Here is a 26,835-nt window from a genome sequence, read left to right on the forward strand (position 1 = left end):
AAGTAGACAGTGGTACAGAAGAAGACTAAAAGTCAGTGCAAAAAACTGATAAGAATGCAGAAAAATAATTGGTACCTAACATGTTCTAGGGGCTTTCAAAACCTTGAAAACCACTGCTATAAACCGTGTAGTAGACATGTTTATACATGTATGTGTTATATTAACTAAAATTAACTGGATAATGTACAAAAGTGAAAAACAAAACATTTAAATAATCCTTCCAGAAAAGCAGGTCATTTCAAGATGCTGCATAAACTTAAAACCTTAAGAAGAAATCACAGTATTAGACACATTTCACAAAACTAACGTGTTTGTATTTGTGCATGAAAAGAACAGTGCTGCAACTACGCTTTAAATATATCACCTTGAATTTAAAAAACAGTCAGTGAAAACAGATGCATAACAACCCTGAAGACAAAGTTTACAAAATTGTTGCAAAGTTTTGAACATCAAATAACCAAGAGTTAGTACTGGATGATAAGGATCAACTGAATGGCGATATATAGACACTTTATTTTATTTATTTATTTTATTTTATTTTATTTTACTACAAGATATTTATAAATATCTTGTACTAACATGTTTTTACTTATATTGCAATAAAGGCACTAATAGAATTCATACTGTAATTTTTTTTTTTCTTGCATAACTTTGGAATAATTGCTTCTGTCTGCAGAATAACGAAGGGATACAGCGTGATTTGAACTGGTTTTGTGGTTTGATGACTTGAATTTGCATGCTGCTGAGGTGTTACTGATTCAATTTAAATGGATATCTTCAATAGAAGGTAACCTTTCTTAACAGTCTTCAATTTGAAGTGTAAACACCTGCCTGCAAACGTTTAAAAAAGCTCAATAAACTGAAGTCCTGGTCAGAAACAAATCATTTTATGAGTGTCAAAAAAAAAAAAAAAATCAAGCTGCCTGTAAGCAGTCTCTTGATGTAACTCTGATGAAAAAGCACCATCTGGTGGAACGTTTGTTCACGTTGTCACTGAAGTCTTCTGCGTTCAGCCAAATGTTCTCTGTGGTCACTTTTGTTCTCTTCTGTGCTAAAACGATACAGGGGACAAATGACATTAATAATAGAGTAGTGCAGGTTTCTACATGAAACAACATGTCAGCACGATTAAGCAACTTCAATAACTATTGTGCAACTCTTGTTGTTGCCAGTAGAGCTTGAATAGAACATGTTTAGCAACTCTTGAGTAAATATCTCTCATGGAGATAAACACTTTTAAAACTTACTTGGAGATTCTCATCAGATATAACAAGAACAGAACCAAGCCAAGCGCCAGAAGAATTGTAATTAGTAGGGGGACCCAGAGTTCTGTAAACAATGAAGAATATTAATATTGACACTGAATGAAAGACACTATGAATTCTTAGGATTGTCTTTTAACCTAATGGTGTTATTTGTAAAATGTTACTGCTTTACAATTGTTTTCTGCAAGGTGACAAAAGAGAGGTAATAGACTGACAGACAGACAGACAGATAAACAGATAGACAGACAGACAGACGTTCCATCCAATATGAAATAAAATAATGTTTTTCAATTAATTACCCTTCTTTCCTGTGAAGTTTTCAGCTTTCTTAGATAATCCATAATCTGAGGTCATAGAAAAGAATAGAATATATGTTGTTAGCCTGTTAAATTGTCTTTAGGCTCTCCAGATGAAACATCATTAAAACAGTTAGACAGTCAGTAACACAGAAATAAAGAGCAGCTATATTTACATATTAAAAACAGTTCATACGATGGTTCATATCCGGTCAGTTATTTTACACAAAATGTAATAACTCGTCTAAAATAACTTTTTGCCCAAAATGTAACAAGTTGTTACATTATTAGGAGAAAAATATTTTGCCTGCCCCATAATGTAATAACTGACTGGGCAAAAAGTTATTACATTTTCGGCTCAGCATTTTGTTACAATATCCACTAATTATTACATTTTTGGTTTTGCTACATTTTTTATACAATTTCGGGCTCTAACAGGCCTTCAAGTGAAACTGGCTCTGTTTTGAGATCTTGTTAAGATAAAAAATGTATTTGTCTTGCATGATCGACTAGTGTGACAAAATGTTTTCAGGGCCTTTGTGTTGGACAAATACTTAGCTCACCAGTAGCATAGTTTTTCTTTAACAGCCTAACAACAGCCAAAATCAGGCGTGTACTTCAATAAAGTTATATTTTTCTCTTAAATTCGAGACTCTCTCTGAGTTCTTACATTGAATATGGCTGGTGGGAGGGGACTAAAGGTTAAAATGCAAGGTGAAAAAAAGAGAGGCTATACCAATATATATACGTTCCATCCAATATGAAATAAAAACAAACGTTTGTTTTTTTACAATTAATTACCTGGCTTTCTTGTGACGTTTTCACCTGATGCAGGCTCTGAGGTCATACAAAAGAATAGAATATATTTTGTTAGCCTGTTAAATTGTCTTTAGGCTCTCCAGATGAAACATCATTAAAACAGTTAGACAGTCAGTAACACAGAAATGAAGAGCAGCTACATTTACATATTAAAAACAGTTAAAGACTCAAATACTGTATTTGTGTATAATAAATTACTCACCAGAAACGTTTAGAATTACAAAATATGTTTTGTAGTCTCCAGCAGTGAAACGGCATGTGTATATCCCCTTGTCCATCGCTGTGATGTTAGTTAGGGTTAAAGAGCAATTATCCTCTGGCACAAATCCACTGGGATTCGATTTGTTGTATTTGAACATGTTTGTCTTGTTTGGTTTTTCCATCTGCCATACAAAGGGCTTGTCCAAATTGATTCCTGAGCAGTTGCATGGAAGAAGTACAGTTTGTCCAAGGATGCCGTTGATAGTCTCTACAGCAAAGAAGTTAAAGATAAGGATTAGTGCAGGGCTCTACAGTGTAGTTATGAACACAGATTTAAAAAATCAATTAAAACATTTAGTGAGTGTCTCAAAGATCTTCCTTTTGTCCTCAATGTCAGCACCTGTAGATGGAATCCTTTCACAGGCATTCATCGTGCATACTTAAAAACATAGAATAATAAGTTTTATATTCTTTTACTTTTATTGGTACTTTTAAAAATCTCTTTATTGTCCGTACTTTTGCTTCTTATTTTTTAAAAAAAGCCGTCAACAGAGACCAGAGAACACAAGACACCTTTCCCACATATTTTCATGTTATTCATGTGGCTCATGAAGATATGACATGGTACGGAGCACACACAGAACACACGATAATAACTAAACAAAGCAATAATGCACAGCATAGTCAAAATATGACAATCATTGAGAAGGTAATTTTTCAAAAATGCACCTAATTTATGAATTACTTTTGGCTTATCAGATTGAAACAACAACATTAATTTATATACATGTAGATGGACAGTTCACATTATGTTTTGGCAGGTGCATTTCTCTGCCGTTCATTACACTCACAAACATTCAAACAAAACTGAAACCAGCCTCTAAACTGTTTATCATCACAAACATAATCCTGTTTCCTATCCAACCCTGTATCGCACAAAGTCATACTTCTGCACTTTGTGATACACATTTGTATGAAAAGTGCTTTACAAATAAAGTTTGATTGATTAATACTTCTGCACAAGCCCATCTTTCAGGCTCTGTTCAACAGTTAGTTTGAGCCAGTTAATGTTGTTAAACTTGAAATCGAAAGGTAAGACAAACTACAATCATCCAGTATCTACTTAACCTGGAAAACAAAGTGTGATGCAAACAGGCTGTGCAAGATTACACAGTACTCAACTGACTTTTACTTTCTTTATCATGCCTTCCCCACAATGATTCTACATTTGAATGTTACACGGAGCAGGTATACACCCAGTTTTCCACACACCCTGTTACTGCATGGTGTCATTTTAGCTTTTAAAATGTAAAAAAAGAAATTTTAGGTGCTTTTACCCGCTTTTTCTAAAGTACCTTGAGATTACACTTGCTATGAATTTGCGCTATACAAATATTGACAAGACTTAAACTACTGATTTATTTTTTTTAAGTTCTAAAGCTGGCTTGTACATTCTCTGATACATAACACTTCAATTCACTTAACTCAGCATCAAGTTAAGTAAACAGAAGATAGTACTGACTTTTAAGTCGGATTTCTAAATAGCTTGATTTGACAGAAAATAGTCAGTTTTTAGGTTTAGATTTAACAAAGCAGTCACAAATACATTGATCAGTAAGAAATCGGTGGTTTTCAATATATTTGGCTTCAGATCTCTAATTTAAATCAGTGCTTCAGTGTGGCTCGTTCTCCTTCAATGTCAGTAAGATTGGACACGTTCCACTAAAAACACATTCCTACTGATCTCTTATAGAACAATGGGGCAATTCAAAGTCATTTAGCTTATAAATGAAAGTAAAGGGTTCGACTTTAGCCACGAGAACTTGGATCACCCTGGAAAGCACCAGGTACACCTGTTTTTAATGGAAAATGGGAGTGGCTGGGTGCAGAAACAATGTTGTACAGAAGTTTGAACATGGAAATATTGTCTCAATATGGAAGGTATGAAGACAGTCAAGTTGTTCAACTGTTAAATAAATTAAACAAAGACACAAACACACACACCCCTAAATAAGTGCTGGATGTAAAAACACAAACATGTCAAAAGAAGCAAACAGGATCAGCACCAGAGGATTTATTGACAAGTGACATTTCAAGCCATTTTTCAGACGATCTTATTTGCTTCTTTTCACAATATAAATCACTTTTATATTCACTTTATGAAAGCAATTTGGGGAGAAATTGTTTGCTATGATTACTTGTAGGCTTGTGAACCCAGTTCTAGGCTATATGTTGTATGTCTCTATGTGTTGTCCTATGAACATTTATATTGTGAAAAACAAAAACAAAAAGGTTCATTTGTAGAGGTAAGGAATCCTGCTTACACATTATCCAACAGTATTATGAATTATATCAAATGACCCATTTTCAAGAACAAAATTTGTTTTGCTTTTGTGATATTTGCTAAAGCCCCTATTTACATGTGCATAATAACTGTGCAGTGTTTTTGGGACCCCATCTTTTCTTGTACACACACGGAACATGGAACAGGAACATGAAGATGCTGCAAAACGGTGGCTTTTCCAAAGAATGAAGCTGACTTGGAGGAAGTTGCGTCTGCAGAGAAAAATACTGTCGAGTTTTTCATTCATCATTTTCGTGCAGGCTGGTCTCGAACGCTCAGCTTCTTTTACATGACGACTTTAATTTCAACATTTTAGATTGTTTTCTGTCTTTAATGTGACCATAATCCTCCGTCGCGGAATAACCTAACCCGAGGTACAACAGTTATGTGAACATAATCTACCATAGGGAACAAGTTTATTAATTTACAGGGTGGAGTTTGATCCGTATGCGGAGCCTCGACGCACGGTTGACCTTCATAGTCGAATGTAGAATTTAATAATAATAAGAGTTCAATATGTGATATACATCTGACAAATATTTAACTGCAGTTGACTGACAAGGGCTATATCAAGATCATGCAACTAAACTAAAAATCAAAGGCACGGAGTAAATTAACAACAGTGCAGCTAAAAGTTTAACCAAAGAGAAAGTGTCAACAAAAGAATAAAGCGTCAAGATGCAATTATGAAGTTACACAGCTTACCTGCTGCTGCGAACGCCGGCTCACTTGCCAGCAGTTCACCTGCCGAGACCGTTAACAGCATGAACAGCACCCAACATAGAGTCATAACGAAAACTTTGAGTGAAGCGAAAAAACAAACAAAAAACGGATATCTTGAGGAGTATAGTCTATATTATATTGTCACTCTGCGTACAAATAAATTGAAATTGAAATTTCAAAGGCTAAATTGCAATTTTGCGTGCATATGATACGCCTGGCAACACATACCGAATTAGAAAGAAGCGATCTATAAGTGAAAGCAACTGCACTGATTTCTTCTTTATGTCTGTGTGAGACCATGCAGGCGCACATCCTCCACCCCCCCCCCCCCCCCCACCCTCCCGCATCCAATCCAAACACCTCCCTCCTGCCTAAAGCCGTCATTCGGGAGCTAAACAGGGAGGGATCACAGGGATCGAGCCGACGCTCTGTTTTCGACGTGTTACCAGCTGAGTTGAGATCGTTGAGCAAACGAAAGGAATAAAAAGCCAACAAAACGGGGGTGCTGGATACCAGGAGGACGGCATGGGAGAGCACACGGCGTTTCTGCTGTTACTGGTGGCGACCTTGACGCTTTCATCCGAGGTGAGTTCAGCCGAGAAAATCTGTCCCGAGAGTTTCCCAGGCTTCGCCTTTTCTCTGGGCCTTTTTTTTGTTTTAGCTTACAACACAGCGACACAAATCCCGAGCGGGCCACGGCGCCGACCGCGGTGTTGCGATTTAATGATGACGTATCTGAATAATGGTTACAATGTTGCCACGACACATTGGAATCTGAATATGAGAAATGTATCGTCCACTGCTGGTGTCTATTTGACAGTAACATCCCTGCAGCTACAGTACCACAGGCACGCATTTACACGCTGTTCGTTTAATCCACGAAATTAATTTTCCTATCATCTTTTAAAACCACAATCTCGTTTTCAGCCCATATACTTGCCAGTTCGATAGTGTCCAGAGATTTACTACGCATTACTGAACCAAATGTCAGCAATGCTACCAAGGCCTACCGTTAGATGTCAGTGATTGACAGCTCTGCTCTGCCAAGTTGGACCACAGAGCACCTTGTTTTGGTTGAGCCTGGGGAGGATTTTCACTGCAGCCTTGTGCGCACATTTACCATAAACAATGACTAGGTTCTGTTTTCGTCTATTGGAATAATTAAGATGGGCGAAGTCTCCTAATAAATGCTGTTAAATGGGCCTGAAGAGCTTAAGTTAGCTAGCTTTTTACATGAATATTATAGACTGGCACGGGGACTCAAAACACACCAAACAGACGACTTAGCCTTACATTTGGCCTTTTGATACCTACGAATATGTTTAGTGATGCTAATGCTCAGTGTTTTAGGCAGCTGCGTCGTCCGAGCACTCCAGCAGCGTTTCAGCTGCAGTGTGTGGATATTTTGCTGAGGAGAATGGAAAAAAGGATGCAGCCTTTATAGTTTGACACAAGCAAGATGGCGCCCACAGCACTGCTGCTGTGCAGGATCAGAGAGACGTTCACAGCTCAGGAGCTGTTAGAGACGGGATGAGCTTCATTCAAATATAACGTCGTTTAAAGGATTCGGTTTGTTTTCTAGCTGCCGTGCTGTAAGAAGGGTTACTTGAGAGTGTTTCTCTAAGGGTCAGGCTCAATATAATGTCACAGCCCCAACAACACCCCTGTATGCTGCAGTAAAAATGTCTCCACAGAGGAATTACGCAGGACACTATTTAGACTAGGTTCAATAACCTTACTTAACTAATATCCACTTGCCATTTCATCCAGTCAAATCCAGCCATAGTGTTGCCATAGTGTATTCAGGCTGCGTAAACATTAAATCTTCTTAAATCAGTTAGCCCCTGCAGCAGTTTATAAATGTGATCACTTGTGTACACCAGCCTTCTGCCAGACTACCTCACAGTCACACACAAGTGTTTTCCAGGTTTCTCTTTGATGCTGGACCAGGTCAGACTGGTTAACTCGGTGTAATCCTAGACTAATGAGCTCAGGAGCCACTTACTGGTAGAACGTGTCTTGATACAGCTTGTTACTAAAATGTGTTCACAGGAAATGTGAGTTGAAGGACACAACTGATGAGTGATATGTTGCCTGTGACACCATAAAACTCTTTATGCCGGTTAAAGCACCAACTTCGTAGCGCTGCAGTTTGTAATTAACCTTCTTTGCACCTGTGGTTCAAACAGGATATACCATATGGATCTGCCATTTTATGCAAGGGACTGTAAACAAAATAAAAGAATGGATAATATTATGCAATGGCCTGCTAAAGTTGAAAAATAGTATTTTCTACAGAAAAGAACATGTGTTCCTGTCTAAACTCAACATATGCTAATATAGACATTTTAAAAGGCAACAATTGCATTAAGTCAGATTTGTGACTTAAAGATTGAAAGCAGATGGCTTAGTAGGAAGCTTGCAGCATCAGTCTCTCCCGATGTTTGCCAGGAAAATAGCTCTGAAGATGAAACATACAAAGACTTCCACCTATTGTTTCCAAAATACAAAGGAAAGAAAACAGCACGCACAGACAGTCATGTGATATTGTACAGTACATTGCCAAAAGCACTTAACTTGAAGTAACACAAAAGGGTTGTTTGCGACTCACAATCCCTCACATTTGGATTTTGGCTGTCTGTGGTAGAATTTTTCTCTTCTCTGCTATTTAAGTCTATATTTCTTCCCAACACTTTCATTGCACTTTCTCTGATAAAAGAAATGAATAAAACCTCATAAGCCAGGGATGCAAATGGCACATGTTCTGCCCTGTGGCTGTAGTGCTTAGCTCATGCTTGGCATATGGTCTCAAGGGATGAAACAGAGTATCCGGCCTTACTAAGACTAAGACCATTTATATCGTTCTTTTTTTTTTTTATGCAGTGACTTAAATGTGCTGTAAAATCATGGAACTGTAAGATGCCTTTCTTTGAATGATATCATAATATCAGTACTGTATAAAGAGACAGATGCTTGTGGAGTAAGTAGGTTAAACTCATAGGACTACACATAAGCTCCATATATAAGAAATATCCTGACCTGTTGATGGATCATCAGCTATATGTAAACCACTTTGAAAGCACTCTTCATTGTTGTTGTCCTCTCTGTTCAGGTTCCTGCTGATGACTCTGTGGGTTTACTAACTGAGCCCCAGGTGGCCATGTTTTGTGGGAAGCTCAACATGCACATCAATGTGCAGAGTGGCAAATGGGAGTCTGACACCTCTGGAACCAAGAGCTGCATCGGCACCAAGGAGGGTATCCTGCAGTACTGCCAAGAGGTAAACAAACAGACTGAGACAGCAATGCAGACAGTGAGAAAAAGACTGGGATATAGAGAGAGAAAAGGGGAAGTTGATGCAGTGAAAATCAAGACTCAAATTGCTCTCTTTTGTCCAGGTCTACCCAGAGTTGCAAATCACAAATGTTGTGGAGGCCAATCAGCCTGTCAGCATCCAGAACTGGTGCAAGAAAGGCCGCAAGCAATGCCGCAGTCACACACACATTGTCGTACCATACCGCTGTCTGGGTGAGCACATTGAGAGATACACCTCTTTGTTACTGAGCCATGTTACTTTGTACTGTATAGCTGAGTATGTTTGTAATGATCACATTTTTCCCCTCTCCCTGAAGTTGGGGAGTTTGTGAGTGATGCCCTGCTCGTTCCTGACAAGTGTAAGTTCTTGCACCAGGAGCGTATGGACCAGTGTGAGAGCCACCTGCACTGGCACACTGTTGCGAAAGAGGTGAGGTTATCTTTTTCAGAGCAGATCTATGTGTTAGCTCTTGTCACCACGGTTTGTTTTAATATTATCCACAAAAGATATTAACTTCAGTAAATGGTTGAATGCTGTGTGGTTGTATTTTTAAAATCAAAACTCCTTTTTTTTTTTTTTCTTTTTTTTTTTTTTTTTTCAATAAAAAGCCACCCAAGAACTGTGTGAGAATAAAAGTGATGTCTGTCATTAAAATTAGTCGTGTGGAGACCGCTCTATGAATCTCCATGACTACGGGATGCTGTTGCCATGTGGCATTGATCGCTTTCGGGGGGTGGAGTTTGTCTGCTGTCCTGCGGAGTCGGAGCGAGAGGTAGACAGTGTCGAGCTGGAAGGGGAGGAGTCAGATGTCTGGTGGGGCGGAGCCGAGACCGAATACTCTGATAACAGGTATCATCACTTACTCATGTTCCTCACCAGTCATCTAGTGTGACGGGCACGCTCACTCATTGACACATGGACCGCTTCTCCTGCAGCATGACTCGTTCAGCAGACACCGAACCCGCCACCGCTGAAGACGACGAAGATGACGATGAAGAGGCAGAAGCTTTTGAAAGGGATGACAACGGAGATGATGATGATGAAGAAGACGAGGAGGAGGAAGATGATGACGATGTGATCGATGAGCGTGATAGTGATGAGCGCAGTGCTAACATCGCCATGACTACCACTACCACCACCACTACTGAGTCTGTTGAGGAAGTTGTAAGAGGTATGAAAAGACGCCCTGTAAAAAAGAGAGAATTCATTTTAATTGGTTGTATTTGTCATGTGTTGTCTTTTTAAGTTGTTTTGCATTTTACATTCATTTATGTTTTATTTTTTTTTTATTTTTTTTTTATTTGCCTGTGTGTATATCTCAGCCGTGTGTTGGGCTCGTGCTGTGTCAGGCCCGTGTCACGCCATGCTGGAGCGTTGGTACTTCATACCTCAGAAGGGCCGCTGTGCTCCCTTCTTGTTTGGGGGCTGTGGGGGAAACAGGAATAACTTTGAGTCGGAGGAGTACTGCATGGCCGTGTGCAGCAGCTCGTGTAAGTCTCAGGACTGGAGCTGTCTAGACTCTGTGGTGCTAACAAAAGCAGCCTAGTTCCTGTCCTTAGGCTGCTACAGATTGTATCCCTCTATCTGTCTCTCTTGAGTGTCTAATGGCTCTTTACCACTCCATGCACGGACAAGTTGCTCCTATTCTAGTCTTGTGTTGGTCATTTTCTCTGTGAGATACAAGAGTATAATAGGAAAGAAGATGAAAATATGAAGCCTTCCAATCAACCTTCATCTTGAATTAGGATGTATTGTTTTGTGTATCTTTCACAAGGACACTTGACGCAATGAGACATTTATTTTAACTTTCTTCCCCAGTTTAACAAATCCAATGAAAGAATATAAACTACAGCTTTGTCTGAAGCAGTTAGTTTTAGTTTTAATGATAGTGGAGCTCTAGGTCACAGAGAGGGGAACACGACAACCACACATCACAAGCCATTTGAAAAAACGAATTGAACAGCTCAAAGTCAAACTTTGAAAAGAAGAGAAGCAGGGATGTTTTATGTCAGGCTAACATGAAAAAGCTGAACCCACTGAACACATTTGTTCACGGTTTTGGGTCAGAGACGGGTCCTTCTGCATCATCAGTTAGTAATTCAACTGATCATGTTTAATTAGTCAACGGAAGAATAAAAATCCACAAACCCATCTGAAAACAGCCATGATCCTCCTGTAGTTACCTTCAGATCACCATTTAGTAATCAATGTGTCATCTTCTAACCATTAACACTAACTGATGCTTCTTATAGCATATGGATGAAGCGGCATAAACGCTGACTGTTAAATTTCAGCCTGCACCTGCATGCATTTCTGTACACACGTTTGCATGCCTTGCAGATGCGAGGTCTTGTGTCTCCTTTGTAGTAGCCTGACCTGCCTGTTGTGAGTCTTTAACAATGTCTTCAACATGTCTTCACTAGCTCAGGGTTTCAGTTAGGCCACCATGTATATGCGTGTTTTTAAAGTTGATTGGTTGATTTACAGTTTCCATCCAGTGAAGCATCACATTCACAATGGTGCAGCTTCTACCCTGATCCTGACTCAGCATTGTTGATCTTATCTCCAGGCTCCCACATTATATAAAGACAAATAAACAGCATTTTGACTGAGAAACTGATCCCCCTTTGTGTCCTGATAACCTGTTAGTCTTAACCCTCTTATTTGTGTTAGTTTGTATCTAACCTCTTGTATGTGTTGTCTGTATGTCTTTAGCTGAAACATGTGTTGTGTTTCAGATGCCCGAGGATCAGCTCCTCATGCATCCTTTTAAAGTTTATTAAATCGTTCCCTTTACTTTACACTCTTATCTACCTTGTCTAGCATTTGACTCCTCTCTCTTGTTAATCTCCAGTGCCCACCATGGCCCCCAGTCCTCCCAATGCCGTGGATCAGTACCTGGAAGCTCCTGGCGACGACAACGAACACTCGGACTTCCAAAAGGCCAAGGAAAGCCTGGAGGCCAAACACCGTGAAATGATGTCCCAGGTTAGTTTGTGTGTGTGTGGTTTTCACTTGCTAAACTATAACCTCAAGGAATATTCTCTCTCAAGTTACTCAATTGTGACACAAGCGAAAATCCTCCAGATATAAAGGTTGCTTTTTCTACATATGTGCAGGTGATGAGGGAGTGGGAAGAGGCCGAGAGGCAGGCCAAGAGCCTTTCTCGCGCCGACAAGAAAGCTGTGATCCAGGTAGGAAACCCTCGATGACCTACATTGTGTATTTGTAGGTTTCATATAATCCTTGTCAAGGTTTATGGTTCGTCTTACACCTGTAGATGAGAGTGTTATCTTTGTTGGAAGATGTGGTACAGGTAGCTGTGATTGTTTTTTTCTCCAAATGAGGAGTACAGACTTTTTGCAAGAAACGCAGCAGTAGAGTTGTATTACACCTCCATAGCCACAAAGTAATCTGTTCGTTGATATTCAAAAAGATGAAGACAAAAAATGCTTCACATTTTTTTTGCCAGCTTGTGATCTGCTGGGTACAGCCAATAAGCAAACTATCAAGTGCAGCTTTATTAATCACAATTTCAGTCAGGATTTTCTTAGCAAAGTTAGCAAAACGGGATCATATTATTGTATTAATGTTGTTCATGTCTGTTATTGTCCGATCGCTAAAATGTGCCGTTTGCAGCATTTCCAAGAAAAGGTGGAGGCTCTGGAGCGAGAGGCAGCAGGAGAGAGGCAGCAGCTGGTGGAGACCCACATGGCGCGGGTCGAGGCTCTGCTCAACAGCCGCCGACGCCTGGCTCTGGAAAACTACCTTAGTGCCCTGCAGGCCAACCCTCCACGGGTATACACACACAAAAACACATAAAGCAGACGCATGTCTTCACACACGTCTGATCTTTTAAAAAGTAGAGCTGTCATGGGGTGTGTTCACTGTTAATGGGCGACTATACAGACAAGTGGCAACGTGCCAAATTATTCTCAACGAAAAATGTGAACAAAATGGGGACATGACATCATCAATCTTTTTTAATTTATATATATTTTTTCAAATGGCAACAACCCCACTAACATCATACAACACTGGCACCACCAGGCTCGTCAGGTGTTGAGCCTGCTGAAGAAGTACGTCCGTGCAGAGCAGAAGGACAGGCAGCACACGCTAAAACACTACGAACACGTCCGCACTGTGGATCCCAAGAAAGCCGCACAGATCCGACCTCAGGTACGACACTTCAAACGCTTAAAGCGAAGTAAAATGTTTGACGTGTTTCTTTCTACTGACTGTGGTTTGAACTTGAATGTTTGAAGAGCATCATTGCAGAATTAAACGGGCACTTGTTCTCTCTCCTGACCTTTAGGTTTTGACCCACCTCCGAGTGATCGATGAGAGGATGAATCAGTCGTTGGGTCTGCTCTTCAAAGTACCAAGTGTGGCGAATGAGATCCAAAGCCAAGTCTGTAAGTGCCTCATATTTTGTATGAACCAGCTGCACAGTTTAGTATAAAGACTTCTCATGTGTATCTTCGTGCTAATGAACATTACAGTATCCTCAACATACTTCATTCTATGCGGTTTATTTTCTGCTTTTTAATTTGCTAATTTAATGGGGGGCAAGTGGCCTAGTGGTTTGTACGTGCACCCCATGTTCAGTCAGGCACTCATGCTCTCCTTCCTCTTTTCCCTAGCTGTCATAGTGCAGAGAGTTCAGTCGGAGCTGTCTCAGCAAGTTTCTTCTTTGCAGAGCGATGGAAGGGTGAGATGATTTGCACCCACTCACATATGCATGGAGTCTGTCCTGTACAAACTGCTCACTCTTCAGTGTATAAATAGAATCCGCTCTGCCACACATTGTATACAAAGTCACACTCACCATGGTTTTGCACAGAAGGACACTTAGATACTGAATTGGTTACCGGTGGATTTAAAAGAATTACGCAGGTAGTACCAGAAGGCACAGAATAAACGGATATTTTCAGTTTGTTTTAAAGACACTGGAGTGTAATCAGCTGAAGTGGATAAATTGAAGGAAAGTCATCAAACTGATTCATCCGAAACATAAAAAGGTCTCCCAGGAGCGGAAGGGAATTCAAGTTCAATTCCTGTTGGTGGTTTTAGATTTGTACATTTTAGAAACCCTGCTGACATGTCCAGATTAATATTCTTCTGTGTTTGCAGGTGGACGGCAGGGTGAGTTATGGTAACGATGCTCTGATGCCAGATCAGGCCTACAGCTCCGCTCCTATGGACCCTGGTCTAGACGGACTGGGCTTCATCCACCCTGAGAGCTTCAACCAGCCCAACACAGAGAACCACGGTAACACACACACCAAACACGTACTATAGACAAAGATACTTATTCAGAAAATGAATTAGACAATCTCTCCATATCTCCCTCCAAGAATGTTAATGTAGTTTCCCTTAAACTTCTATGAAGACTGAATGTGAGAAATAAAGTGGCTGATAGATAATGATGTGTTTTTTAAATGTGTATATTCTGCAGTTGAGCCTGTAGATGCTCGTCCAGTTCCAGATAGAGGACTCCCCACACGGCCTGGTGAGTTGGGGTTTGAAAATGCACTTCTACCTTTGACAAAACATTGTGCGAGTAACTGTTGAATCAGTCAAAAATCTGTGATAGCACCAGATCCTCAAGTCGCTTTCTGTTTTTTATGTCATTAAACGGACAAAGGTATGTTTTTGAGCTCTTCCTGATGTGCTGACTGCTTAGTCATCCTTTTTAAATGAATGTATGTATATTATATAATGATATTCATGTCAACAATTTTAAATCCTGCATTGTCTACATCTTCTTTTCTTGCTAGAACTAATGTCTACAAGTGTATGACTTTCGATGACATACTTTGTGTATGCTGCTTTTGTTTTCAGTATCTGCCCTGAAGCCAGAGGAGATGCCTGAGGTGCGGATGGAGACTGAAGAGAGGCAAAGCACTGGATATGAAGTCTACCATCAGAAACTGGTATGAACACCATTAAAACCATCAAACCCTTGAATACACTTTATTTTATTTTTTAAAATAATTTATACATTAGTTTGTGCCGACTAGAAACATTTTTGTGCTTCAATGGCAGGTGTTCTTTGCTGAGGATGTGGGTTCCAATAAAGGTGCCATTATTGGACTTATGGTCGGAGGGGTTGTCATAGCAACTGTCATTGTCATTACCTTGGTTATGCTGAGGAAGAAACAGTACACTTCTATTCATCACGGTGTTATTGAGGTAAAACATCTGTCTAAATGTTGTGTGTTTATACATTAACAGTATGCATGTATCTAATCCTCTTTATCGGGGTTCGCAGGTGGACGCAGCAGTGACACCAGAGGAGCGTCATCTGGCCAAGATGCAGCAGAACGGCTACGAGAACCCAACCTACAAATTCTTTGAGCAGATTCAGAACTAATGAACCCTTTTCAACATTTTCTTCAAGCGTATCTAAACCCCACACACACTGTTCCATCCTAGTCCCTGGACTTCAGCCTGACACTTTTAGTTTGCCATCCTGAGTACTGAGAAAAAAAGAAAAAAAAAGATTTTATCATGTTTGAAAGTAAGAAAAAGATTTGGACCAAAGGAAAATGAAATGGAACATAACCTTCCTTTCCCAGATCCCTTAAATTAACAGATAATCCTGTTGATCTTAAATTTACCTGCAGTTGGTCTGACAAGGGTGTTCTGTTTCACCTGCACATTCTAACCAATCACAGCAAAACAAAATAGTGTTTGAACACCCTGGCTGTTTTTGAAACCACCTACTATACTAGTAGTGTGTAGTAATTTGGCCAAATATACCTGGATATTGTACTAATTCTGAAATATTTAAAGTTTGTATCAGACCAGTCTTCCTTACTTACTGGTATACTGCAGAATAACCAAGTCATACTGCACACAACGGTTGAATGAAGGAAGCAGTACTGTCAAACAGAAGTATGTAGAAGGTGGATTTGAAAACGGCCTGTTTGAGATTTATATGAAGCTACCACAGTGATGCGCTCACAGTGAGGGGGGAAAAAAAGAAAACATATAAAACCCGTTTAAGTTCTCACTCCTATCGCTCAAATAGTTTGTTCCATTTTGCTATTTCTGCTCCTGACATCCTTCTGCTCCACGATGACGGCTGTACTGTGCTCGATGATGCATCAGCTCTTAAAGCTGGCAGTGGGAGAATGGTAGGTCAGAGCGCCTCTACGCATGATTTCAACCCACCTGTTTCAGGTTTGTTTTTCAAAAAAGGAAAGGGAAAAAAAAAAAAAGCAGAAAAATCTCCACGATCAAAATATGTAAAGTTGAAAAACATTGAATGTTTTGTTGTCTGAATTTTTTATGTGTAATATATAAAGACAGAGATTAGCTGTAAGTATATGTAGTGCATGGCTATGTTGAAGACGGATAAAGTAAACTGTATGTTGAGGTCCTCAGGAGCGGTCCTCCTACTAGATCTTTTAGCAGGATTGTACATTTCTGGTGACTTCTTTGTGACCTTGTGATATGAAGAAGAAAAGAGTACTCAGAATCTGGTCTGCTTTGTTCACACAGACTTGCTTTAACTGACTCTTAGCTTGTTACGCTCATCTCCACGCTTCACTGTTGTGTTAGCTGCATGGGCAAAATGCTCTTTATGTAATATATGAAGTGAAATAGTATCTGAAAGGAAGATATTTCTGTTACTGTTTGCGTTCTATGCACTCTGTCATTCGGATTATTATCACCAAATATTATTGCTGTCGAGTCCCTGATGTTACTATACCGCTGCATTGTTTGTTTATTAGAATGAGAATACAAGTGAAACTATAGAGAAGAGGTTTTCTGAACGTATCATTCCAGTCTCTCCTGATTGTAAATATTTAGCAGGTCGAGATCTGACCTTCAATGGCCCATTGTCATTGTCAAGCTTCACCTCACCTCTCTCTTTTTTTTCCCTTTTGTCTTGTTTATGTGCTCTTTCTGGCTGTGTCAGCGATGTTGTACAATGCAGCACTTACCGGGCCGACAGAAATTCTTCTAAGAGGCCACATCCACACGCACATTCCTTCACCGATTCTCACACACATTCTATTTTTCTACATTTTCTGTGTATACATGTACAGTGTTTCTGTTCGTCCCGTGGTGGATTCTATTTCTTTGCCTGCATTTCTTGTCTTGGATGAATCGCTTGTCCTTATGAAGATGTGAAGAATGACCATCGTCACTGAGAAAACCTCCACGACTCACATCAGCGCAGAGACACATTTCCCTTAAAATCATTTAAAGCCACCTCCTGTAAACATGAATGTGACATGCATCATTTGCATTTATACCATCAAAATACAACACATATCACCTCTTTACATCAAGTCAACACATGTACAGAGACAATTAAGGCTCTTAATCAGGTGAATGTTTTCAAATTTGTAATTATGCTCAATCTGGGTATCTTTTGATGCTAGTGTTCAAAGTCCAATTCTTTCATTGATTCAGCTACTTTCCTCAATGTGTAGTTAAATGAAACATTTGCTGAAGAATAAGAAATGCTTTCTACACTCACTATACCATGAATAAAATTTTGAATGTAGCCATGTTTCTTCAGTTTGTCATTTTTGAATTCTTACCGTGATGTATAAGGCACTGGAAAAACAAGACAGGTGCAGCTCGTATAATCATATTGTGGACGTTTTTTTATTCTTGTAATTTAATTTAAAAAAATGAGACTATTAAATTCTAAATCCCTTAGACAAAGGGAAATATTTCTGAGGTTGCTAAAATATAAGATTACATCCGACCAATCAAATTCAAGATTTCTGATACAGAAATGTCGAACCTTCTTTCAGTATTTTCATTTATGCACTCAATACTATGTCAGGGCTCATTTTGGACGCCTCGGCGTGGCGTGGCATGGAGGTGACCACCATCTGAGGTGTTATGGAAGCCCAGGTTGCTTTGAGAGCAGCCTTCAGCTCGTCTGTATCGTTGGCTCTGATGTCTCTCATCTTCCTCTTGACATTACCCATAGATCGTCTTTAGGGTTCAGGTCAGGTGAGTTAGCAAGCCAAACTGTGCAGGGCTCAGTAAACTGGTAGTTTTGGTACTGGGGCTCCATACAGCCTTTCAGCAGAGGGAAGCACCAAGTCCTCTAAGATCTCCTGCTACGTCAGCGGAGGATACAACGCAGTAGGCCAACACCAGCAGGTGACATGGCACCCCAAAAGACACTGACTGTGGAAATGTCACACTAGACCTCTGCCCTGAACCCCATAGAGTTGCTATGGAGTACTGTAAAGGAAAATAAGAGACGCCAGACACAACGATACTGACGAGCTGCTATCAAAGCAATCTGGGCCTCGATAACACCTCAGCAGTGCCACAGGCCGATCGCCTCCCTGCCACGCCCAAATATTTCACTTGAAGTCAAATGAATCTACACTACATGAAAGTTTCACTTTTTCAAATAATCAACTTCTTCACAACCCTCGAATGATATGAGCTACACCTGTATATTGACACTTTAAAGCTTAAGCAAGGAGACTGCATTTTAAATGTTAAGAAAAATTCTTACCACTTTATTTCCCCCTAGTGGACAAAAAAGGTCCAACATTTCAGGGGAAAAACACAAAATAAAATACAAAACAGGTTCTCTATAAATGGAAAATATGAAAATACACTTGTCCTTGGGGCTATCAAAAACATTTAAGTTCCGGTATATACAGTGGAAAATTATGCTAACTAAAGACAAGGGACACATTACACAAAGCTCATAACTGTTTTTTTCAGTCACTCATTCAAGCATTCAGTCACATGCACACAACAGCGTTGCTCACACTGGCATTTCTCCTTTTGTCCTGAACGCGCCTCTCCTCTTTGTTAGAGTTTAAGGAAAGCTATAAAAAAAAACCTGCCTTAGATGAATCAAACTTTAAAGACAACAACGTTGTTAATCCACAATGATCAGTCTTGCAATATCTGTGCCCAAAAATCGCCGCAGTTTTAAAATGAAGAAAAGGGAAGTTGATTGGTTTTTCCAGCGGTGGTGGAGAACAGCTGGCCGGTGGGAGCTGGAGAGCACGGTAAAGCAACCCCCCATTTAACTGTCTTTGTCTAGTGTCGTGGTGGCCAGGGTCACTGTAGTGATTGGCTGCCCAATGCCGTGCATCTGCATACGAGCCAGCTTCTTCTGTTCGCACTCTGTCACCAGGTTGTTGAGCTCAGCAGCGCTGTAGCCAATCAGAGTTCTCAGGTCGCAAACAAACTTGTAGACAAAGCGCTTGCCCTGCACCTTGCTTATCATGTCCCCATCGTAGTAATACCTAAACGAGAAGTTAGAGGTCAGTATCTGGTTACACAAAGGTCAACTGAAATCCTAATGTTTAAGAGCAAACGTGACCAAGAATAAAAACATGAACGTGAACATAATCCCAACACCACAAATTGAATATCCCTTTTGAACGAGACACTTTACACCAACTCACTTATTCAAGGAGCATGGCAATGTTTTCACACATTCACTGTTTTCTTTTTGTGCTACAACTCTGCAAAAAACGACCACTCAACAAGCTTTGTTAGCTTTTTTCTTCATTTCTGCAAAAGCTTACAGTTCAAGTTAGTAATGGAGAGCTTATGTTACACACGATAAGAGCTGAAAGACTGAAGCACTTTCCAAGCACAGAAATTGAAAGGAAAGCTGCTGCTGCTGAGATGCATTATAAGAAGTGTAGGTTCCACTGTTTCTAGAGCTGCACACCCCACATGGAAACAAAGTGAGGATTGTTAGGCTTTTTACACAAATTAAAAGGGATATCAAATCACATCTTCCCCTTTAAAAGAAAAAAAAAAACAACAACTAACAAACCTGAGCGCTCTGCTGAGTTTCTCATAGTTCATAGTGGGCTTGTTCTTCCGCTGCCCCCATTTCTGCGCCACAAGCTCAGGCTGGTTGAGTTTGAACTCTCCCTCCTCTCCCACCCAGGAGATGCAGTCCCTTGCGTCCTTATCTGTCAAGAGCTCCAGAAGAAACTGCCACAACTGGATCTGACCGTTGTTGCCTAGAATTAAAGACAACACAGCATTTAGTATGAAACTTTGAAACATAGAAAACAACAGACACACAGTCCTTGTGTAAAGGGAGAGTTACCTGTGCGGTTCCCAGGTGAACTTCGCTCCTCTCCTGAAATTCTGGGAGCTCTGGGGCCACGGTTCTGCTTCAACACCTTTATGGCAGAGGGTGTGCTGACTTGAGCCGGGATTATCTGTACAGCTAGAGTCACCAAAGATAAATAGATGGTCAATGATCAAATCGACTGAGCTGTAATTGTTTTATTTGAACTTTTATTATTATTTCGTCCTGGAGCTGTAAGAGGGTTTTCCTGTGTGATCTGACTAAGCAACCAGCCTGACCCGTTCTACAGCTGGGAGTCCACAACAGCATTATGAGCTCCATGAAAGGTCATATTTTCAAAACCTTCGATTGCCTTTTTTTTTTTTTTTTTTAAACTTACGCTGATCAATGGTGACAGTAGCATCCCCACCAGACTGGTCCTGGCTTGCCAACACATCTGGATGAAAAAGAAAAACAAACTCAAAATCAGAATCCAATTCAAGACAACCAGAATATGAGAGCTGTTCTAGCGAACAAACAACGCGGTCTTTGTTTGAGCCACACTGACCCTTTAAAAACACAAGACTTAGACTGAACTTTATTGATCCTTTTGGGATGACTCCCTCAAGGAAATTTAGGTTCCAGCAGCATATACAATAAAAATAAAAATGTAGCAGGTAACAAAAGGTAACAATATAAAGAATAATATAGCATAAATAATAGAACACTCTTCCGTTGGAAAAAGTATACAAATAATATGCATGGAAGAAGCAAAATATACAAAAAAAGGCAATGATTATTGTTGCGATTATTGCACTTGGTTGAGATTATTATTGCACATACAAGTGAAAGTGTAAAAACACAGACTTTAAACAGTGTGTAAAAACGTTCACTTGTGAAACAGACAACCGTTCTTTCTTACATTTTCGAAGGAGCTCCAGGTGACTCCAGAGTATCTCTCCGTTAGGCACTTTCTGAAGGAACTCTTCCTGGCTGAATGAGCAGAGATCTCGACCTTGGATGTGGATGCTGCCAATTTCCATCTCATCAATGTTAAACTCCTTCATTACCCAGACAGCCCAGTGAATCACCTGGTCAGCTGTCCATAACACAGGGTCTGAGGAGAGAGAAAGAAGCCTCATAAACTAACAGCTATGTTTAATTACCTTTACATGTAGGATGCTTTATTAAAAGTATTCCTCACCATATGGTATGCCCAGGCGAACCTGCTCTTTGCGGTAGCCTTCCAGGGCCGCAGCCCAGCGTGTAACCTGCTCGGACGTCTCATCTGTCAGTGCAGATCGCTCCACAGCGATGAGCTGACCCTCCTCCATCAGAGTTCCATCCTCTCCTGCTGCGTCCGGATCGATCACAACCTCTACCGTTTCTACTGGCTTCACGATTTCCAAAATGTTCAACTTCTCTTCCCCTGAAAATGTGAGAAATAAAAAAAATGAGTGAGGTGGATTTGTATATGTGAAAACTTAATTGTGGACAATAGCAATACATGTCTGTGTATTTTCTGATCTTTAAGCATCTCATTAGTACCTGGTTTAGTTATAATCTGCAGGCTGAGCTGCACTGTGCCGTCCGTCTTTACTCCCTGATCAAACAGACTATGATCGGGATGGAGCTAAAAAGTGGAGCACAACAGAAATTAGAGATAAATAAAGAGCTAATAATAATAAAGAGAGACAACTTAACATGGCTGTCAGTTAAAGGGATTAATATCAGACCCACATGTACACTAAAGAGCCAGTTTTTCTTTTCACAACAGAACCATCAAGTTACAAAAATAGAACTTGTGTTCTGATAGTGCATATTTTTACCTGAATGTCTTGCAAGCAGATCTCATACGCATCCAGTGACATTTGGATACGAGGCTCTAAAAGCTTCTTCAGGTTACCGATGGGCTCGTTGATGTCGATATCTTGTTGAATCAGATCTGACGCCGTGATGGTCTGCTCCTCAACGCTGAAGGTAAAAGAAGAGAATGAAGCAAACTGTAAATATGCAGACATAAGTCTGAAAGTGTTCCGTGTAAAGAAGCTGCATTTTTCTTACCCTTCCTCCAAGCAGGCCTGCTTCTCCCGCTCATCAATCTCAATCTCTATCATCTCTTCTGTTTCGCTTTTAGACATCCTGATCTATGCAGAGTGCCCGGCTGTAGGACTGAAATGAAGGAGATGCTTTACTGCAATTCATACAAGTAAGGAACAAATACATTTTCTTTCGTTTGTTTACTTAATGACGCCAAGATATTGATAAAATAAAGACACATATATAGAAATAAACCATCCATGTGTGCTTCAATTGGTCAATTATTTATCAAACAAAAACACCCATATGTTTATCCCTGCCTCTAAAATAGCACTAATTTCTGCCTTAGCCTGTTTTACGCCTTTGTTTATTTAATAATTGTAGGTTTCAGACTCTTTCAATAAAAATATAAGACCCCCACTTGACTATAGAGAACTGTTAGGGGCGCTTAGAGCTCAATCTCCAGGCTTAACTTGTTGAGATGCCTCACTGTAATGAGACTTTGGAAGGGGCTTTTCCATTGAGTGTCACGTCATTTTATTTTTGCACATAAGATATGTGTAGATTAAAATACCAAAACTGACATTAAGCATGACATTCATCACAAAATAAAATTACCGTAGTGTATATTTTTCAAAGTCCAAACACACCCTCATTATGTTGTTCTTTGTTTTAACCTATGAAAAATTATTCACTAAACGATTATAAAAGAGACTGAAAAAAAGAAAAAGAAAAGTTGGTCATCTAAGATTGTCTTCATGTTTTCTTTCAACTATTCTTTGCCAAACACACTTGGAAATATTAAAATATTGAGTACAACACTATAAAGAGGATACATCTGAGAGATAACTGACTCAAATAGAGTGAGGTCTGCTCTTATTTTATGTATTATTGTGTAATCCGAAGTTTAGGAGAACAAACAAGGAAAAAGAAAAGTTTCAGGGAGTTTCATGGTTCTTCATCCTGAACCTGTAGATGTGAGGCAGTAAGGTTGTGTGATCCATAATGTGTACATGAAGCAGCAGTAAGGTTGATCCATGATGTGTACATGAAGCTGCAGCACTAAGGGTTTATCTACCATAAAGGCCTTTCAGCCTCGACTCCTCATTGGCCGCCTAGAACAGTTCACTGACTGCTCCAGCTGCTAACTCGAGGGGCGAGGCTTCATCCTCTAAAGGCCAAATAGGAGGCCACTAGTTAACAAAAGTACTAACCAAACATTAATACACATAATAAAACCGTGCTGAATAAATGCACAAAACTATTATTAAACCACAAGGGTGCATGTGTCGGCGCAAATAAGCTGGGCAACAGCAGGTGAAGTTAGCTGCATTTTTGAGTGGTATAGACTGCGGGCCGAGGCAGCATATTACACAACCGAGAGTCCCCACGTGCTAAACTACGGTTATAATATACTCAAAAATATAATATACTCAAACACATCTCCGATAAATCACACTTTTACTCGACGCGTAGAAAACTTTTAAAAACGGAAATAGAATAAACGGAAACAAAACAGCATAGGGCAAATGGAAAAGGAGCCGGAAATCCTGGCTAAAGGTTTACAGCATGGTAAGACTTCCGAGAGCAGCGCTGACAAAACACACGACACCACGAGATTCAGGAGAAAACCCAGCGACTCCAAATCGCTTACCATAGATCAAAACTACAAACAAATCAAAACAACGGCACCGTCAAACAAAAGTAAGGACTGGAGTGAAGATGTTTTGTCTTTTTTTTTAAAGGATGTATACGCACTGTGTTTACGAGCAGCTAGCCTTTTAGCGTTACTGTTAGCAACCGAGCTAACGCGGAACTGACAAACTTCTGTTTTTGTTTTTTACATTTAACACGTTATATTATACATACCCTTAAAAAATGAATAGTAAGCAGCCGTGGCAGCAAAATATGGGAAGTGGACTTACGCTATCTGGGTGTTGTTGTGTTTTTTTTTTTTTTACTAGCTTTAATGTAGGCGGTCTCTTCCCCCCCCTTTGGCTGAATAGTAACCGACAGCAGTGAGCTAACGAGCTAGCTAGCAGGTAAGCTACAAAATAGCGGGAAGAGTCAAAGCACGACAAATAAAGGCAACATTTTAGTGCTCTGTTTTGTAACATGTACACACATTTCTAAAATATCCATACCTTTTTTTAATAAGCAGGCCTTGAAAGATGTCGGACTATGTTGAAATAGTGTAGAAAAGCAGTCAAAATGAAGAGGAACAGTGGAGTCCTATCATTGAAGTTTTTTGGTCAGACACATTTAGAGGAGGGGCGGAGACTAACTCATGGACAAACACTCACATTACTCTAACACAACATTAAAGTGGGTTTACTGTCATAGTCCTGGTTTGTGGGAAATATATCACACTATAAATTAGTGTCCAACTGATGCATGTTTTGTTTAAATAGTAATTTTATAAGGTAAGGTATGTTTGTATATTTTGCACCTATGAGACACCAGGAAATTCAAAGTGCTTTACACAGGCACTAAAAGCATTTAGAAATTTCACAAGATAATAATAATAAAAAAAATACACATTTTAAGAGACTAGTAAAAGTTGAGATAAAAACGGTAGTTAAAATGAAAGGTTAGATACAAATTAGATGCATGACGACAAAACATAAAAAAGGTGTTGTACATAAATGCATACGTTTGAGGAAGACAGTGAAGTGTCTGGAAGAGGTGACAAGGTGGTTCATGCAAAGGCCATATTAAGCAAGTATGTTTAAAGTCCTTATTTAAAAGTGTCAACTATTTTAGCACACTTAGAACTCTGTTTGTTCCAGAGGTGGGGTGGCATAAAAACCAAAAGCAGCCTCAGCCTGCTTCGTTTGTAGTGGAGTGCTAGCATGCGCTGCAGATCTCTAATATAATAGTATCACTGGTTCAACACTGTAACCAATATATGATGCAGCCTCCTCAAGTCTTAGTGATCCATCATTAAAATGTATGAACTTCATATAAAAGCCTACAGTACTTGTGGCCAGGAGTCCTATAAAACAAGAGGTCTTATGTACTATTTTTTTGAGCAACGATAACCAAATTTCCCCCAGGGATTAATAAATTATTTCTGATTCTGCTTGTTACACAGACAGTCTCGTTGAGGTCCAGGTTTATCACAGGGGCCACTTTAGGGCCCTTGCCATTTCAGTAATTGGAACAAATGACTTGGTCCCTTCGGTTCTAAAGGCCTTGCTGTGCATCAAGTCATCGGATAGTTGCCTTTGTGTGTTTCTTTATCTAGTTTTGGTTATGATCAGTACTGAGGTGTTCTAACAAAGGGTTGTTTATTGCACACTATTCTGGTTAGTCACTTCTGGTCTGGAAAACTGTGTTATAAAGTGACATGTTTTAACAATGATGAAACCGTCTACATAAACTTCTCATTTCCATCTCACACTAGTCTGAACTTATCGTCCCACATGGGGGTCCTTTCTTGTGTTTTTTTCTATTAACCTGTCTTTAAATGTACCTATATCTGTAACATTTTCCTTTGGATGAGTTTCAGTTATTTTTTCAATTTTTGTTTGGATTTTGAAGTTTAACTACTCCATGTTTTGGTGTATTGAATAAACTTGTCTTGATGACCAGATTGGTTTGTGGCTTCTTCTTTTTTTTTTTAAATTGTGTGGCATAACATCAGTCAAAATAAAGGTGGGACTGTAATTCTTGTTACTTTAATGTAAAAGGCTAGAATACAACTAAAGTGATACCTTTGAGATATTGCCATATGTATAACTCATGCTTGTATATAAAATATGTGTCAAAGCTTTGTGCTGATCCTCCAGGTATTGCAGATACAGTTAACTTTATTTGTATATAAACCTTCAGGGGGTTCTCCATAGTACAATGAAAAAACATTTTAAATGAACTTTGGTTTGATACCATTGCTTTAAAACAAACTTCTGCAATGAAACGACGTTTAGCCTCCATAATTCTTGAAATATATTCACGTTGAATTAAAGAAAAAACTTAAATCAGTTATTTACTGCATGTACGGTATGCCAGTTAAAGAAGGATTATTTAAAGGAATGTCTTAATGCATCAAATTACTTAATGGCTTGTCCGTTTAACTTCAGTAAACAGTTCTCCGTTGAAATCATTGACCGTAATTATTATGGATTCAATGACTCCATAGTTGGCAGAAAATACTGTAAAGTAAGAAAGCAACTCTTGTTTTGAAAGTCCGAGTTGCGGATAAAGTGAAGAAAAAACATCTTATATTTCCGGTTTGGTGGCCCTGCCTTCAAAGTAAACAAAGTCTTGGCATTGGGGTAAGAGATTTTACAATATATAACCCAAAGCGTTCTCATAAAACCTATATAACAGTTGTTTTCCGTCAGCCATTGAGTAGAAAACAGAGCTTTAGAAGAACTTTGTGTCTGAATTTATTTTTAATCTTAATAGATGAACTGTATAAATACTGACAAATAACCTCGCAAACACCTTCAATTAGCCTACTTTTTATTTGAATCATATGATTCATATCGAGGCTGACTGGGCTAATTATATTATGACATATGGCAGGATCTAAAACTTTTAATACACTATAATCCTCATTGATCCTCCATTGGGAGAAAAGCAAATGTATGAAACTTTCACATTTTGAGGATGTTAAAACCTGACTTTTGTACAACTCTCTTGAAAAAAGAATGTTTAAAATCTTTTAAGATTCATACTTCCATTCATGCAATTATTTTCAATTTTTTAGGCGTTCTTACCAAGTCTTAGGTGAGGCTGAGAGCCTGTTACTCTAAGTTCATTTCCAATGTCCAGCTTTAGTGTTA

The 26,835-nt window shown here is 39.4% G+C and overlaps 3 protein-coding genes across 8 annotated transcripts; 1 reads left to right on the forward strand and 2 right to left on the reverse strand.

Annotated features, from left to right (window-relative positions):
- Window positions 1-566: 566 nt before the first annotated feature.
- On the reverse strand, window positions 567-5,908 carry LOC306832772 (uncharacterized protein). Its single transcript, XM_079357719.1, has 6 exons — window positions 5,631-5,908; window positions 2,583-2,849; window positions 2,363-2,398; window positions 1,565-1,609; window positions 1,248-1,329; window positions 567-1,051 (listed from the first exon to the last, which is right to left on the reverse strand). Exons 1-6 carry the CDS (start codon window positions 5,713-5,715, stop codon window positions 991-993), a joined length of 576 nt encoding a protein of 191 aa, XP_079213845.1. The 5' UTR covers window positions 5,716-5,908; the 3' UTR covers window positions 567-990.
- Window positions 5,909-6,037: 129 nt separating this feature from the next.
- Window positions 6,038-17,488, forward strand: appb (amyloid beta (A4) precursor protein b). Of its 2 annotated transcripts, XM_079357710.1 has the most exons (18): window positions 6,038-6,233; window positions 8,761-8,928; window positions 9,047-9,176; window positions 9,281-9,393; window positions 9,623-9,813; window positions 9,900-10,135; window positions 10,287-10,454; window positions 11,819-11,952; window positions 12,084-12,158; window positions 12,604-12,762; window positions 13,015-13,143; window positions 13,280-13,379; window positions 13,608-13,675; window positions 14,098-14,236; window positions 14,423-14,476; window positions 14,809-14,900; window positions 15,013-15,159; window positions 15,239-17,488. In XM_079357710.1, exons 1-18 carry the CDS (start codon window positions 6,174-6,176, stop codon window positions 15,338-15,340), a joined length of 2,265 nt encoding a protein of 754 aa, XP_079213836.1. In that variant the 5' UTR covers window positions 6,038-6,173; the 3' UTR covers window positions 15,341-17,488. The 2 variants fall into 2 exon arrangements, with proteins under 2 accessions (XP_079213836.1, XP_079213837.1); XM_079357711.1 differs by lacking the exon at window positions 10,287-10,454.
- Window positions 17,489-18,452: 964 nt separating this feature from the next.
- On the reverse strand, window positions 18,453-25,618 carry gabpa (GA binding protein transcription factor subunit alpha). Of its 5 annotated transcripts, none has more exons than XM_079357716.1 (10): window positions 24,190-25,618; window positions 22,070-22,169; window positions 21,835-21,979; window positions 21,554-21,638; window positions 21,210-21,434; window positions 20,928-21,122; window positions 20,406-20,462; window positions 20,042-20,164; window positions 19,760-19,952; window positions 18,453-19,217 (listed from the first exon to the last, which is right to left on the reverse strand). In XM_079357716.1, the coding sequence occupies exons 2-10, from the start codon at window positions 22,144-22,146 to the stop codon at window positions 18,995-18,997; spliced, it is 1,323 nt and encodes a 440-aa protein (XP_079213842.1). In that variant the 5' UTR covers window positions 22,147-22,169; window positions 24,190-25,618; the 3' UTR covers window positions 18,453-18,994. The 5 variants fall into 5 exon arrangements, with proteins under 5 accessions (XP_079213842.1, XP_079213838.1, XP_079213840.1 ...); XM_079357712.1 differs by having other exon boundaries at window positions 22,070-22,177; window positions 24,190-25,617; XM_079357714.1 differs by lacking the exon at window positions 24,190-25,618 and adding an exon at window positions 23,971-24,082 and having other exon boundaries at window positions 22,070-22,177.
- Between the last annotated feature and the right edge of the window lie 1,217 nt (window positions 25,619-26,835).

Source organism: Symphodus melops (assembly GCF_947650265.1).
Source record: "Symphodus melops genome assembly, chromosome: 12".
Taxonomy (NCBI): domain Eukaryota; kingdom Metazoa; phylum Chordata; class Actinopteri; order Labriformes; family Labridae; genus Symphodus; species Symphodus melops.